We start from the raw sequence: 17,565 nt of genomic DNA, 5'->3' as shown, positions 1-17,565 counted from the left end.
ATATAAAAGCAGTCAGTTTCTCATCCACATTCCGGCACGCAAACCCCTCGTACATAAAGGATTAATATAGGAATGGCCTATCCATGGCTTAAATATTTAAACCATGGGCCTATCCCACTATCTTTCATCGTGGCCTATCCATTCTTTTATTATCTATGGAGAATTCGGTTTAATTAAAAATTATAAATTTCAATACTGTTATCAATTTTGAAGAATTTGGCGCCAAATAATTTTCTGTGATAAAATCCTAATCTTTGTCTATTAAAACCATGATAATTTTTCAATTCTCAACATGACAATTTAATTTGTCATGATTTTCAATAAGAATTTTGGAATTTGTAAGATGTAAAATGTAAAGTATTGTATTCAGTTATTTCGAATTTGTTCTAGTTATAATGAATCATTTCGTGAATATTGTTTGAGACTGTTAAATTCAATATACTTATTCGAAATATGGAATTTTTTTTAAAAAAACCAAGTAACGTTTTAAAACGTCTTGGTTCTACAAACGTCAAACTTGAATCGAAAGGAAATCAATGGTAAGAGCGGTTTTTATCACTTAAGTGTCATTTAAATAGTCATGTTTTTAATACTAAAAATACTATATTGAAAACCTTAAAGACGGATTTTATCTAAGATTTTATTTCTATAACTATTTCATACCTATTTTTGATAATGTAAATCATTAGTATATATAAATACATATATGGTATGAATACATAATGGCTGCCCTATATGATATATAGGTGGCAGCATAAACAGGCTTATATTTATGCAGTTTGCTCGTGTCGTTAATTAAAAAATCAATGGGAAAATCAGTGTTAAAAAATCAAATTACTCAATAATATTTAATTACTTTAACCTTCTCTTCATCTTATCTCTACTTTAGCTCTACCTTCTAATTTTGGTTTTTACACAAATTATTAGGTCAATATTTGATGGTGGTATGTACATTTACACTGCCTTTGATGAATATTATTCTTTAAAAACTAATAATAAATTCATAATGTCTTATATCATCATTTATCACTGGAGTAAACTACCTAACTATGCAGTAGGCACCTACCTAAAAAATGTATGCAATTTGTAAAAATACATTAATACACTGGTAAACGTGTTACACATAATAAACATCTTTTCAATACTGGTAAAGAACACTAGAAGAACAAGATAAAACTATAAAATAGTCCCACAACAGAATTGTACCATAAGGAAATATACATGAAAATTGTACCTACTACTTATGTAAATTATCTCCAGCCTTTAAAAAAGTTTTATAAAGCGTTATAACATAAATATTAATGATACAATATAGTGTAAATTAAAGTTATATTAAACTTATTAATTTGCGAAGATAATATGTCTGTAGACAATAAAATTAATGATTAATAAGAATGAGTTATAAAAAAATACATATTTAGTTTTATTTGTTTCAGTAAACCCAAATCATCTATAGTAAGTTTGATAGATAGTGATGAAGAAAATGGCAAAGTTAAAAAAACTACATATTGTGATACAAAAGGTAAATGAAATTGAACAATTTTGTTATCTTAAATTAATACTATACCCAGGTCTACATTAAAATTATTTCACATGCATTTAATAAGTGTAGGAAGTTATTGAAATATTATATATTATATTTGTACTTCAGTACACAGGTGTACACTCAGGATTATTGTTTGGGGGAGGGAGGGGGACTTACAAATTATCTATTTTCTTTACACACCAATAAACAATTACACCTAAATTTTTAATAATAATTTTTGTTAGAAGTATTGCTTTTGGGTCCAAAAACTATTAATGTTTATCTAACGTGATAAACAAATTTAAAAAAAAAACATCGTTCATCATTGTTATATATTTGTGACACAACAATATGCTATAATAATGAATAATCTAATACATGTTATCTTTTTTTTTATTGGGGGGAGCTTCAGTCCCAAAGATCCCTCCCCCCTGGGTGTGCCACTGTCTACATTATATATTATAAGTTATTAGTTTATTAATTATTATATTTTATGGACCCAAAAGATAAATATATTTATCGTAATATATTTATTTTGTGAATTTTGAGATTCAAAATTCAAATTGAAATGTGTATAATATCCTTAGATATAACCAAGATATAACCATTACTAATAAACCTACTGTTTTACTAAAAAAACAGTATAAACATATTATACCTAGTATCTACAACTTGATTAGGTAAATATTATACTTTATTTATAAAAATAGTTTGAATATAATCAATTTATAAAACAAAGAAAGCAAAAAATGCTATATTATTATATTTATAAATTAAAAATTAAAAATTGCTTATTTTTTTGTGTCAGAACTTTCAAAAGATGTTCAAAAGAATAAAATAGATGACATCTGTTATCATTATGATAATGATGATGATGATGACAGTATTATTTATAGTCCAGAAAAACCAATATCATTAAATTCAAATAATGTAAGTAAAAAATGTATACAGATTTTTTTTGTACTAAGTTAATTATTTTGCCAAAGGCCTAATTTCAATAAGTATGTTGAAAGATGCTTAAGTTTTGGAAATCCTACTTTTAATTTTATACTGATTTAAGAACAAAATAATTTTAACCTATCTAATATAGTTTTTTGTGCTAACTGCTTATTCTAACTAACTATTTGATTACAATTTAAACAAAAACTATATTATTTACTGCTATATTTGAAATATTGAACCATATATTTATTTTAGAAGACTTAAATGTATAGCACAACTAGAAACTGTTTAATAATTTGTTTTAAATAATCTCATATTGTTTAACATTTTTAAACATTAGCAAAATAGTGAGTGTTATTTGAAATTTTAATTTGTGTATTTACTTTTAGACTTCTAAAGGTAGTAATGACATTAATTTTGATGTATCCAAAAGTCCATCAACATTAACAAAAACACTATTTTCAACTCCTCAAAAGTTAAAAAAAAACCTGTCACTTTCTACTGTTTCAACACTCAATTTTGAGGATGTCATTAGTGAAACACCAAAAAATAGTGGAGAATTCATTATTAATACAGGTTTGTGTTTATTTATTCATTAGACATGTGTTTTGTTATCTTCTTTATATTATTTATGATTTGGTTGTAGAAAATCGATCATCAGAATTGGGCATTTGGCTTAATGATCTTAATAATAATTCATTATTATGTGAAACAATTTCCGACGTAAGTATTGATAAAGGGTTGAGATAAACACTGCATTTTATAGAAAACAATTAAACTATACCGAGTTCAGCGAGGGAATGCAACTCGTTCGCGCATGTCAAGATAAATTTCTCCAACCATGCAGGAATGCGTAGTAATTTATGAGTTTTGATCACCGACCAGTTACGTTCTCTTGCTGGACGCAGTATAGTTCAGGGTTGGTAATATTTGTGTATAAAATGTTTTATGCATTACACTAATATTACACATATAAAATGACCGGAAACTTTTAAAAATGTATAACGACTAAAACATAAGAATACATTGTTTTTTTTTAATATTATTACAATAGTGGTAATACTGTACATTTTAAATTTAACAAGTAGATACTAGATACCAATTGAACTTGTAAATTAATATAAAAAATTCACAAATCACATAAACTTGGTGAATTTTCTTAAAATTAGAATAAAATAAAATTAAAACAAATTTATTTTTTGTTATTAAAAATATTAATGTAGTTATTAATAAAGATGAACCTATACCCGTTTTCAAAAGAGAATATACCGCTTTCGCGCATGTCGAATGATTCGATTGGTGCGTTGAGAATCACGTGACCGCGCTAACAATGGGAAATTGGAGGGGGGGGATGCGCGCCGCCTGACATAAATTGGTTGCCGATAGGTATGTTCTCTTTTGAAAATGGGTATAGTAATTAATTTCATAACAAACAAACTAATCACATCAACTTGGTGAATATTATTCCTGATGATTGCTGTTCAGTGCAGATATATATATAAATAAAACTTTTATACAGTATAAAACGTATACAACTATATAAGTGGTTTTATACTGTACGTTTATACGTTTTATAAGTATATATAATATGTGTTTAATTACACTATTATACGTGCCAACCCTGGTGTTGTTATATTATAAATATGGAAAATATATATTTAGTATAAGACGTTATGGCATCTAGGTGGTAGTAAAATACTGTTAACTGTAAAGCTATGTCAAATAATGGTTATGTTAGGTGACAGTGTAACAAGTGTATTGATCTAAAATTGTTTATTTTTGTTTAGATACCAATTACAAATTTAGAAAATCATTTGATGAGCTTGAAAAATTTAGAATTAGATATGTTAGAGGAGGTGTATAATATAATCTTAAACATATCAGATACTATTGTATTTTCTATTCCTAGTCTCAAAAGCCCTTCAGTTTTGGTTGAGCTTAAGAGAATGCGACAAAAAATAAAAAATAAAATAAAAATTGGTAAGACGCGTTTAATGAATGAACCAACAACTTCAAGTAATAACAATTTGTGTAATCCTGAAAATAAATCCAGAACATCATTCTCAAACGGATTTGATACATCAACCAATTCTCATAATGAAAAACAAACATTCAATTCCCCAAAATATGGAACAACTAATACTTATAATTCTAGATTAAATACCTCATATAATCACACTAATGTGACTAATAATAGTAATTCTAATAAATGGTTTGATGGTCGATCAGATTTTCAAAATAATTCTAATACTGATATTTATACCCGAGAACGTCTAAGTGTGAATGAATTGGACTCTATTGTCAATGACAATAATTTTGATTCATATTCTGTGCCCGATGTTCAGATTCGCTCAGTTTACAACAACAATCTAAATACCCATAACAATTATGAGACTAAAAAATTGTCATCCCAGTTTAATTGTGAAGAAGGTAATAAATCAAAAATGATAGTACTTTTAAATAATTCTACTAATTTTAATTTTTTTTACTTAAATGTTAGCCAGTAATATTTCTTATGGGAATACTTCTCAAGCAGCCTCCAACTGTAGTCTGAATAAAACGTCTTCCTCAAATATATCAGTTTCTAAAGGAGAATTCAGCAAAACAAATTATCCTCATTCAAGAGAATTATTTACTGTACGGTATATCAATTAAAGTTTTACTATACTGTTTTATATAGTATAGTTTATTATGTAATACCACTATGTATTTTACAGGTATTTAGATCAACTTTTGGTCTCCACGATTTTCGTCCCAATCAATTGGAAACTATTAATGCAGCATTACTTGGCCATGACTGTTTTGTATTGATGCCTACTGGTGGTGGGAAGTCATTATGTTATCAATTACCTGCAGTAATATCCAAAGGAGTTACACTTGTTATTTCACCTTTGAAATCATTAGTCATTGATCAGACAGAGAAATTGAAATCATTAGATGTAAATATAAATTTTACTATCCTAAGTTATTTTATTAACTATGTTATATTTAGATTCCAACAGCACATTTGTTGGGTAATATGAAGCCTGAAGAAGAAAACATAATTTTCACAAAGTTATGTATGTCTGAACCAGGTAAATGAATTTGCATTATTTTTATTATTTGAGATAGTATATTAGTATATTACTTCTTAAAATATTGTTGAAAAGGTTTAAAAATGTTGTATGTGACACCGGAAAAAATTGCTGCTAGTATGAAACTAGGACAAATTTTAAACAATTTGCATTGTCGTGGAAAACTAGCTCGTCTAGTTATTGATGAAGCTCATTGTGTTTCTCATTGGGGTCATGACTTTCGGTTTGTATATAATATATTGTACTTGATTGCAAATAAAAAATTCAATTGATTTTTAGACCAGATTATAAACGTTTGGGAGAATTCAGGAAAAAGTATCCAGATGTTCCAATTATGGCTCTAACTGCTACTGCAACAACTCGTGTCCGTGAAGATGTATTACACCAGTTGCAGATCAGTAGAACAAAATTGTAATATAAAGTAGTTTTAAATAACCATGCTTTGAAAAGAATCTACAAGATACTTTTGTGAAGAAAATCTTTTTCTTTCCATGTACTATGTATATTGAACTGTTGTTTTCAGATTTTTATCCAGTTTTAATAGGCCTAATTTGCTTTATAAAGTTGTTCCTAAGAAAGGAAAATCTGCTATGGCAGAAATAGCTAATCTCATCAAAGAAAAATATAAAAACCAGTCTGGTATAATTTATTGTTTGTCAAGAAAAGAATGTGATAATACGGCCACTTATATGTGCAATGAAGGAATCAAAGCAATTAGCTATCATGCAGGTCTAGCCGATCCTAAACGTAATGATGTTCAAATGAAATGGATCACAAACAAAGTCAATGTACTTATTACTTAATATTATTCATGTGTTATCAAAACCATCAAAACGAATTTCATAATTTTCATATTTACTAAAAAGTTAGAAATATGTAATCGTTCTTCAATTATTTTTTCAGTTGGTATGTGCTACAATCGCGTTTGGTATGGGAATTGATAAACCAGATGTCCGGTATGTTTTTCATTATTCTCTACCTAAGTCTATCGAAGGTTATTATCAAGAATCTGGGAGAGCTGGGCGTGATGGAAAGACATCTCATTGTTTTCTTTACTATAGTTATCAAGATATGCATCGCATTCGGAAACTTATTGAATGCAAGTATAAATAATCCTTTTTCATTTTAATCTTTTCATTACTTAGTAGGTTTTTACTCGGTAATCTGTTTTGACCAAGTGATTCATAGTAAGTCACCAACTATGCCCCTTCCCCTTCTGCCATTTTTATTCAAAATTTAGGTGCTATTCAACATTTTATTTTTGAAATTTTTAAAGTCTTAACCTATTTATAAATTCTTGAGATTTTTGTGTACTACTTAAGGCAGCATTTTTTAACCTCTTTCCCTCGCAGCACACTAGTCCTAATTATATTTAGCTGTGGCACACTTGACACTGACTTAAATATGTTTGATATATATATATATATATATACAGGGTGTTCGTTAGGATATACTCATTGGTGAGGGGAACTTGCCGTCCGGACAAAAACCGTTTTTTTTTTTCCGTTTTACCTATGAACTAAAAAAAATATTAAAAAGCATGAAATTAATAAAAATAAAATGTTGATGAATCAAAATGTTCACAAAACTAAACTCTATTAAATGGACATACTCAATTGTTTTAAAAATAAAAATATAAAAAATAACTTAACTTTTTTACCAAAAAATTAAATTAAATTAAAAAAGGTGGGTAAGTGGATGTCACTCTGCTGTACAGTAGGTTACATGTGGGTCACTGTAATGGATGGTGTTAAATATGAATTCAATGATATAATATCATTGTATAAGAAAAACGATTCTGAGCGAAAACAGTCAGTCAGCCTATGATATTACCAAGTATATTTGATGATATTATTGTGAATAAAGTAATTTATATATAACCTTTTTACATGGAGCCTTGTTTTCAATTTTCAATCCTTAGCTATAAAAGTTAAACATTTTATACATTTTTCACTACAAAATAATTATTAAATTTTAAATTTGATAAATTATCTAATATTTTTCTCAATTTCTCATGTAGCGGTTTTGTTATTTTATTGTTATTCAAAAACGAATAACTGTAGATACATGACAATTTTACTGAATGTTTATATTTTCATTTGCTATATACCATAAAATTTTAAAAATATTTCGACTTTTGTGAGCTGCTTATGGACTTGTCAGATTTTTAATATTTTTGTTTTTTTTCCTATAAATATCAATTACATTTTATTTGTTGGGTAAAAAAGCGTGAAAATGTAATGCCAGGCTCCTGATATATGTTTACAATAGCAGTTGAAAAATATTAAAAATACATAGGCACAATTTTTTTTATAAGGATTTAAAGTTTGAATTTTGAAAATTGAAAACAAGGTTCCACGTAAATAGGTCAATATATAAATTACTTAATACACAATAATATCATCAAATATACTTAGTAATATGACTATAATATCATAGGCTGACTGACCGTTTTCGCTCAGAATCGTTTTTCTTATACAATGATATTATATCATTGAATTCAAATTTAACACCATCCATTACAGTGACCCACTTGTAACCTACTGTACAGCAGAGCGACATACACTTATCCACCTTTTTTTATTTTAATATTTGGACATTAGGCTTTCATCATATTAATACCAAAATAGTTGTATATCAGTTAATTACTAGCAAATAATTAAAAATTATGGGTTTATTTATGTTAGGAAAACTCATGTAGGTACCTAAAATTATATTTTTATTTATTGATATGGAAAAACAGATACATTACATTACGATTATGTTATGATTGCATTACACAAATTTAGTCCTAGTGAGAAATTTGGGACTGGTTTCCCTTCATTATATTTGTACTTATCAAAATTTTGGGTCATTTATTAATAATCATGAAATTTCCCAGTAATATTTATTTTTATAATTTTTAAATGTTAGTGTTATTTATTTATAACTTATATAAATCATTTTTCTAGATGATATGAAAATTCAAAATTAACTGAATTGGGAATATTATAAATAATATAAATTGATTATAACTTATAAGTTACCGAGTAACGTCGATACAAATGAGTTAAGTTAATTAAGACAGGGAACTAGTAAGTTGAGTTAATAAGTTAAAAATAACTTAACTTTTAACTTATAAATTCGTTAATGTCCAGCCTTGCCAAAAAGTGATGATGGACAAAAAAAAAAAATTGTAAAATCAATACATTTATCACTCTACTTAAAATCTTAAACTGGGAGTGAGCATGCTTGGGGCATTGTGCTTTTTTCCACATTTAGCTAGTAATCCCGATACTTCTTTAACTACAATAGAAACCGAAGCTTGTGAATATCCTAATGTATCTTCATTGACTCTCTATAAAACAATAAAATTAAATTAACAATAATCTTACCATAATTACTCATTTAAATTGCATTCAAATACTTGGTCATTTCCACTTGCATAGAAACGTAGGAAAATTAACACTTTTGTAATATTATCCATTTTTAACCCACGTCTATCAAAATTGCAATCCATATTATCCAAGTATATCACAGGTAAAATTATTTCGAACACAATATATTTTGGAAACCTAAACCGTTGGAAAAATTGAAAATCTGAAAATCTAGTAATGTTTACTAATAAATATTTGTAAAGGGGAATTATTAAAAAATATTTCAAAATTACTTACCCTTCAATGGAGTCTTGCATATCACTTAAATATCGTTTAGGAACACAAATAGTTTGTTCTAGCCAACCATAGTTTAAGTCATCATCAAGATAATCAAGATAGTTAAATGGATATTAAAATAGTAAGAAATAAATGAAACAAAATTATCAACTTTTTATAAAAGATCGAACAACAATTTTATAGTATAAAAGTAACTATTTTATACCAAGTTATTAATTTTGTGTCTGTTGAGTGACTGTTAAGCATGATTAGTAGGTACCTTAGATATTTCTACATTTTTACTCAAGTTTTTCTTAAAATTATTCAAAGTACCATTTATAAATACCAAAACTTAGGATTTATTTAAGTTAAAATATAACTAAGATAATTCTTAGTAAATATCATAGGTCTGATTTATAAATACCAATTTCTAGTTTTAGTTGAGATAATACTAAGATTTTTCTAAGTATCGTCTATAAATCTGGCCAACAATATCAATGCATACCATAGGCCATATTGCTTAGTACCACAGCATATAATAATTAATACTAATAACTAGATTTTGAACTGGGGGGACTTGACCAACATTTGGGGGGATTAAGTCCCCCAAGCTCCCCTATTTGTGCCAATGATGCATACTAAAAGTTTATAATTTATTTTTCATATTAAAGTAGGTACTTATGTTTTAGGTGGTTAGTGCAGTGTTATAAGTATGCACTATTAAATTGAATCATTAAAAGTGATTGTGAGTTCATAAGTTTTTTTAACATTTTTTTAGTATTTGTTTAATACTAATAACTAATAATAAAACATTTTACTATATTACAACTTATACTGAGTATATTATAAATAAATAAGTAAATATTTTTGATTTGTTTTGTTATTTCAGTGGATGACAGTGGAAATCACGAATCGAAAAAAGTACATATGCAAAATCTGTTCAGAATAGTGTCATACTGTGAAAACAAAGCAGATTGCAGGCGAACTTTACAACTTAACTATTTTGGTGAAACATTTGATGATAATAAATGTATTTCAAACAAAGAAACAGCATGTGATAATTGTCAAAATAAGGTAAATATTGATTATACCTAAAATGCATTACCTATACGTTTTAATGAATTATTATATTTAACAATTACAATTTTATATTTATATTTAAATATTTTTTATTTTTATTTATATTTTTTATAAATATAATTAGTCGGCATTTAAATATATTGATATAACAGAAGATAGTATTGAAATAGTAAAAACAATTAAAGAATTATGTGGTTCAGGAGGTGGTAGTTGGAACAATAATTTTACTTTGATACATATTATTGACATATTTAAAGGCAGTTCGAATCAAAAAATAAAAACACACAGTAAGTTTTATTCTATATTATCCGTTTCAATAATATTATATTAAATTGTATTTAAAATTATATATAATACATGTATTTGTAATTTATAATTTAGATCATGATAAATTGAGTTTACACGGACGTGGTAAACAATGGGATAGACTTGACGCAGAGCGTTTGATGCATAAATTAGTCCTAGAAGGTTACTTGAGAGAAGAAATGGTTGCTTCTAAAGTAGATATTATTAACGCCTTTGTCAGAGTTGGTCCAGAAGCAGACAAACTCATTCGAGGTTCAATAAAAGTAATTTAAAAATTTAACTAACAAAACTTATTTATTGATGACTTAATTCTATACATGTTAAATATGTTATTAGTTAAAATTAGCATCAGCTGCAAAGAATAAATTAAATATTGAAACTACAAGTAAAAATTCAAACACACCAGTTAATACTGTTCTAAAAGAAATCCAAGAGAAGTGTTATGAAAATCTGATGGACGTTTGTCGCGGATTAGCGGCTTCATTAAATGTGAACACTAATGCTGTTATGACAATTCAAGTTAGTAATAATTATGAATTCATTTATCCTCCAGTATATACAAAAATAGTACTAGTTATTTTGGTATTTAAACAATGGATCATCCAGTTTTGTTTAATCCTCCCCAGGTTTTTCACTATATAAAAAATTGTAAATGTTTCTATAATATATTTAAGAGGGGGGGAGGGGGCTTTGAAAATGTTTGTGTACTATATTCAACAATGTTTGGTGGTCAAAATATTGATATTAAAATAATATATTACCAACATTTTTACGAATTAGGTTTCAATATATTATAACATTTACAGGCCATTCAAGAGATGTCTTACTCTTTGCCAGAAACTGAAGAAGAAATGTTAAAAATTGTTGGAGTGACTAAGGCCAATTTCGAAAAATATGGCAGGCAATTGTTAGAAATTACACAGGAAGCAGCTGCAAATAAATTCGGTAAAAAAAAAAAATTGTAATTGCTAGTTGAGGAGTAGGTACCATGTGCTCACTCAGTCCAGTCTTATAAAATACTTGAGTAAAAGTATTTAAATACTTTATAAGTACTCAAATACATATTTTAAATAATTCTGAAAAAAGTACTTGAACAAAGTATTTTAAATACTTTCTCTAGACTCAAAGTACTTAAAATCAAATTATAATTTTTATATACTACTTTTTTTACCTTTAATGGTAAGTTTTAAATATTTTTTTCTTTTTAACTAACCATATTACCAGTTTCTCTTTTACTTTTATCTTTATAAAACACTGCAAGAAAAAAAAAACAAATTAAATTTATCATTTTATTTTAATACTGTTTGTACAAAATTAATATATAATAAGAACAATTATTTACTAATAGTTGCCGAATGTGATGAAAATGAACTAAATAATTTGGAAGAGGAAGGAGGAGATTGGCTTAAAACTAGTACAGATTGTCCATACTTTGATGATATGGCCACTGGCGTAGTAAACAATAAGAACAAAAGAAAAACATATCATTCAAATAAAGGAGGAAATAAAAGGTTTAAAAGAGGAAAGAGTAAAAAGTATGTATACAATATGTTATATAAATGCATTTATTATCATATTTTAATTATATTTTATTACAAAATATATTATCTTATAATAAATAAGGTTTTATAAATTGTTGATCGCACTATTGGTTCTTCAATTCTATTGTTCACTAAAATGCATGTACATTATTGCATATAGGCGATAATATTTAACTAATGAACATGTTGAATTAAAACAAATGCAGTATACAAATGTATACAAATTATTAATTATGATAACTTTTTATTAAATAATTTAGCCCAAAGAAAAAAGCTGCAACATCCTTCATGGCATCAAAACAATCTAAAACTCAAACGTCTACACTAAAATCAACTGTAAAACTGCCACCATCAAATCGGCCAGGATTCCTGTCCGCCCCTAAAGTATCTTATTTTTAATATTAGTATTTTTATTTTTATTTACACCTGGCATAACTCCTTCATAGAAAATAAATACATTTTAATAAATAATTATAATAAATTTGAATATTTTTTTTGGTACCTATGCAATAAATGCACAGTGTAAGAGTTGATGAGTGATATTTTTGTTGCATTATAATTTATTATTTGTTAGCAATAAATGTTACAAACAATAGTTATAAATTTAAATAGTATTTTATATAAAAGGAGTCTCAATATAACTATAAATTTAAATGTAAAACATGTCACACTGTATTTAAATTAGAATTAGAATAAGTTCAATTTAAAAATGAATTTTTTGATGAGAAATAATTGTTTAATTATCTCAAATAGATTCCCAATATGCAAATGTAAATGTAAATTTAATAGGTATATTGAACAATTTGTAACGTCACGGAATGTTGAGCATATTTTATTAAGATCTTATTATTATAATACCTCCCATGACTAAAAAAAAGTTTTTTTGTCATGACTTATTTATTCGACCTCTGACTATGACCAGCCTCTGTATTGTAACGTCCCCGCACACCGCCGCTTTTGTCACTGAACACAACCGCGTGTAAATGTTACAACGAACATCTCCGACATCTTTATCCTACGACCGTGAATACTCTCGCCATGATGGGCTAATACAACCATCGTGGGCCCGTGACGGGCGAAGTCATACTCACCTGATCAGTCACCATCTCAAGACATCTGTAGTCGTTTTGTAATGCATTATGTTTCCCCTCTGTTTCATAACACTGTTTGCCTCCGTGGCGCAAGCCGCTTGTCCCTCAAAAAATCTACTTTACCCAAAACCACGTTATTTTCTTTTTATAGTTCTTTTCTTTATAATTATGATTTTGTATTTTACATAGGCAAAAGTCGCAGAATAATATGGAATTACAATTTTAAATGATAATAGTTCAATTTCATAAAGTGAATTATATTGTATATTTTGTTTATAAATCATTTTTAAGTATTATATTATATTCTTTAGATGTACCTACCTACCTATTAAAAATGTTAACTTTTTTTATTTTTGTAACTTTTTATGCAATTATTACATCTTATTAAATGTCTAAAACAATATTGTTATTTGTGTACTATTTACTATAATATTAGAATATTATAATTTATAATTATTTCATTCTTTGTTGATATATTTTCAACCAGACTAGCTGCCTCTGCTTCCGCGTTTAGAGGATGGTTTATTTAGGTAGAACCCTGTAATTTCAATGCGAGTGACAGCGCGTTCTCGTCCATGCGCCTAGTGGACAACCTAACCTAACCTAACCTAACCTTACCGTCAAAGCACGTGTGGAAATCCGAATGGCAGCATCTAAAGGGACTCGAGTTAGCAGATCCCCAGGTACGACGAGCCGCTGCCAGTGAATATTTTACTGGGCGCCGATGTTGTTCCCTATGTTACTCGAAGTGGTCGAAGAGAAGGTAAAGTTGCGGATGGACACTTATGGGTACTACCGGAACTACAACAATGGTGTCATCCACCACACTAATTACGTCCTTGGAGAGTATTAATTCAATGCTACGTCGTTTTTGGGAACTGGAGGAACTACCACAGATCCAGCATCAGACCCCCGAAAATATAAAATGCGAGGAACTGTACACCGTCACAACTACCAGGAGACCAGATGGACGGGTTGATACCGAGTTGCGGTCGAGATTATAACAGGTAAAAAAAAAATCCGAGTTGCGGTCGGGATCAAAACAGGTTAAATATCAAAATAGGTAAAAATCCTAGTTGCGGTAAAAAAATATGATTAATAATTATTATGTTTTCAATATTGCCATGTAAACGTCTAGAAATAGTAGGGCAGTAGGTTCATAATATATTATATTTAAATATTGTATTATAATAATATGAATAATATAATAATATTATGTTTTAAATATTCCTAGGTTATTTAAAAATTAAATACCAGTGTTTCTAAAATACAAATACAAAAATCTTAATTTAAAATATCTAAAAACATAACTACCGCTTATAAATTATAACCACAGGTTAGCAATACTAACTTAAAAATAAAAAGTTATAAATTAATATAATAACTGCTTAAGTCGTATACAACCGAACGCAACTTAACCTAAAAACTATTAGTTGTTACATCTTATAATACGTATTTTGGGTATAACATACCGTTTCAATGGCCCCCCATTTTGTTTTAGGGATAGAGCTTTCAGTTTTTATGCACAAACGATTGGACTTGGTGCACATTTCTGCACAAACGATGCACAAACGTTTGGAGTGGTCAGATGTTCAAATTTCGAAAGTGGGGGGGGGGGGCATTGAAATGGACCTTGAAAATAATAAATTACAAAATTTTGGCAACATCGCATATTATCGAAAATTGGATAAGAGCTCATCGGATAATCGATAACCGGATACTGACCGCAATTAAGACGTTAATTTTACCTTCAATATTATTAAGACCGCAATTCGTCTATTGCGACCGCAACTCGGACAATACCGATGGACGTTCATTGACGTTCATTGTGGTTCATCTTCCATTCATACAAAACCCACCGCACCTTGGACAGTCCCGAACGTTGGCCATGCAACGTTTACACAAATTCGAAATCCGCTTAGAGTAGTCTGGGGACCTTCGGCAATAGTACGTCAGTACAACGCAGCTATGCAAGATTATCTCGATGCTGGCATATGAAATGCATCGACTCAACCGAGACTATAATCTCGCCTTCCAACTATATTCCACATCATGCAGTTCTCAAGCCTGAGAGCACAACTACTAAAGTTCAGGTAGTGTATGATGCGTTCGCAGCTACTTCCACAAATAAAATATTGTTTACCGTATCGTTACCATACCGTCTACCGCTAGAGTGTGTGGACCTTAACTGTTAGCACATCGCGTACAACAGTTATGTTGGTATAACCAACTTAACTACGCTGAGCTAAATATCAAAATAGTTGTATTTGATATTTTAAAGAAAAAAAAATTTGTATTTATATTATTATAGCGTGTAACTGTTTGCACATCGCGTACATCTGTGACCCACTTATAACCTACTGTACAGCAGAGTGACATCCACTTACCCACTTTTTTAAAATAATAATATTTAGGTATCTATATTATATTAAATATTTATGTTTGTTACGTACCTATTATCCATGTACAACGTAGCACACGTTTCTAGTAGTATTTGACGATATAATTAATAAGGAAATTAGTATAACATAACATGCTGAGATCATTGTAAGAGCGTAGTGAACACAGTATTAAGGCCCCTGCAAACCCTATTCATTTTTCATCAAAGCGACCTTAGCGACTGACAAATATTAAAGTACTTTTAGTGGTTCGATTTAAAAAATGTAAAGATATTTTAATTGGCCAACAAGTTTACTTTGCATCGGTCGGAGCATATTTTTTATATTTTAGATATTTTTTAATATATTCAATATTAAAAATTTATAAAATGTAAAATATTTATTCTCGTCAAGAATTTACTAAAATAGTAAAATTGAAAAAGTGCTCCAACCGATGCAAAGTAAACTAGTTTACCAACACGGACATCTTTACATTTTTAAATCGAACCACTAGAAGTACCTTAATTTTTGTCAGTGCGACGGCTATTTCACGTCCATAAATTGGTTTTCTAATGACTTTAAATGACTTATGCATGTGGGTACGTGCGACCATAAACCAGATAAGAAATAACAATGAAGTGTAAATTGAAGCGGGTCGCAGGTGACGATAGGGGAGTATACACACACACAAAGACGATCAGTAATCGCAGGAACGAAATAATTGCCTAAACACAACTCCTTAATAATGACACATTTGCAGGGGCCATAAACAAATAAACTATAAAAGTGTTGTCACACGTCTCTCCTCGGGAAAGTCTCAATATTCGTACGGAAGGATGCGAGTCGACCAGAATACCAAGTACGAGACCAGAACTCTGCCTCATGACCGAATTTGGCCACTACTACGACCACCCACTCCAAAGGACTCGATTATATATTATATACGAGCCCATGACAAGGGCTCGTCAGACGGTTAGGGACACCACTCACAGTCCCCACTATGGTTTATACTATTGTAATTTTGTACTTTGTTAAATAAACAGTAAACACACATCATAACCAAGTACATCACGTATTCATTTATGCGTTGATGTATATATTATTATCGACGTCAGTTGGGACGTAACATGTTTATGTTTATGTTTAATACATTCTTAATAATATTACGTTTTGCATTGACGGAAAAATTAAGTTTAATAACTCAAATTAATGGGATTGATTTTGATTTTTTCGGATATAAAAACATTTATCCCCTCACCATTAAATATCTACCTAGGGTCATTATAATAAATTAAATTAACAATTAATAACACACCCCTTTACAGTATAGGGTTTTAACAATTGTTTTGTGTATAGATCGATTTATTATTACATAGTTAATATTAAAAACCTATAGGTACTTTATTCTATCAAAAATACATTTTATTTATTTTTATGCGTAGGTCCATAGGTAGATATCACCTGGTAAATGACATAATTTTTATGATCTGATATAATTTTAGACTTATACTATACTATGATAAAAACAGCCCAATAACAGTGTTAAAAAGCACTGCATATTAATGCATTATACCTATAACATTTTTCATGCGCAACGCCGTGCAGCATCAGCTTGTATAATGATATAAAGATAATTTTATTTTAGATAACTTCAGTAATTATTCAACGATACATTTTTAAATTGTTTCATTCACACCAATAACTATCTAAATATAAATAAAATATACGAATGTGTTAACGAATTCATTAAGCTTGTATTACAGAACACCTTTGCGCAACTATTTTCAAATTATATAATTTATTTATTTTACAGTATAATAGATAACATTTTTTAATACGTTTCAAATTAAATTTATACTCAAAAAATTTGATATTTTAAAAAATTTTGAAATATAAACTAGCTACTTGATTTAAATAAACGTTTTTATCATCAAAATGTGTCTACAAATTTGAAATTATATTTACAAATTGGCTATTTTGAATTTTTCCAAAAAAA

At 28.4% G+C, this 17,565-nt stretch overlaps 1 protein-coding gene across 1 annotated transcript; it reads left to right on the top strand.

The window, feature by feature from the left end:
* Positions 1–281: 281 nt before the first annotated feature.
* On the top strand, positions 282–13,652 carry LOC132945096 (recQ-like DNA helicase Blm). The gene is made up of 20 exons (XM_061014732.1): positions 282–539; positions 1,437–1,522; positions 2,334–2,455; positions 2,857–3,043; positions 3,114–3,190; positions 4,255–4,897; positions 4,968–5,104; positions 5,185–5,406; positions 5,460–5,541; positions 5,617–5,764; positions 5,821–5,952; positions 6,065–6,329; positions 6,445–6,640; positions 10,063–10,247; positions 10,378–10,540; positions 10,635–10,822; positions 10,896–11,078; positions 11,366–11,504; positions 11,908–12,094; positions 12,361–13,652. The coding sequence occupies exons 1-20, from the start codon at positions 454–456 to the stop codon at positions 12,497–12,499; spliced, it is 3,567 nt and encodes a 1,188-aa protein (XP_060870715.1). The 5' UTR covers positions 282–453; the 3' UTR covers positions 12,500–13,652.
* The last annotated feature ends 3,913 nt before the right edge of the window (positions 13,653–17,565 follow it).

The sequence above is a fragment of the Metopolophium dirhodum genome, chromosome 5, assembly GCF_019925205.1.
Source record: "Metopolophium dirhodum isolate CAU chromosome 5, ASM1992520v1, whole genome shotgun sequence".
Classification (NCBI taxonomy): Eukaryota; Metazoa; Arthropoda; class Insecta; order Hemiptera; family Aphididae; genus Metopolophium; species Metopolophium dirhodum.
The sequence above is the reverse complement of the archived record's forward strand: the minus strand, read 5'-3'. Positions and strand labels throughout refer to the sequence as shown.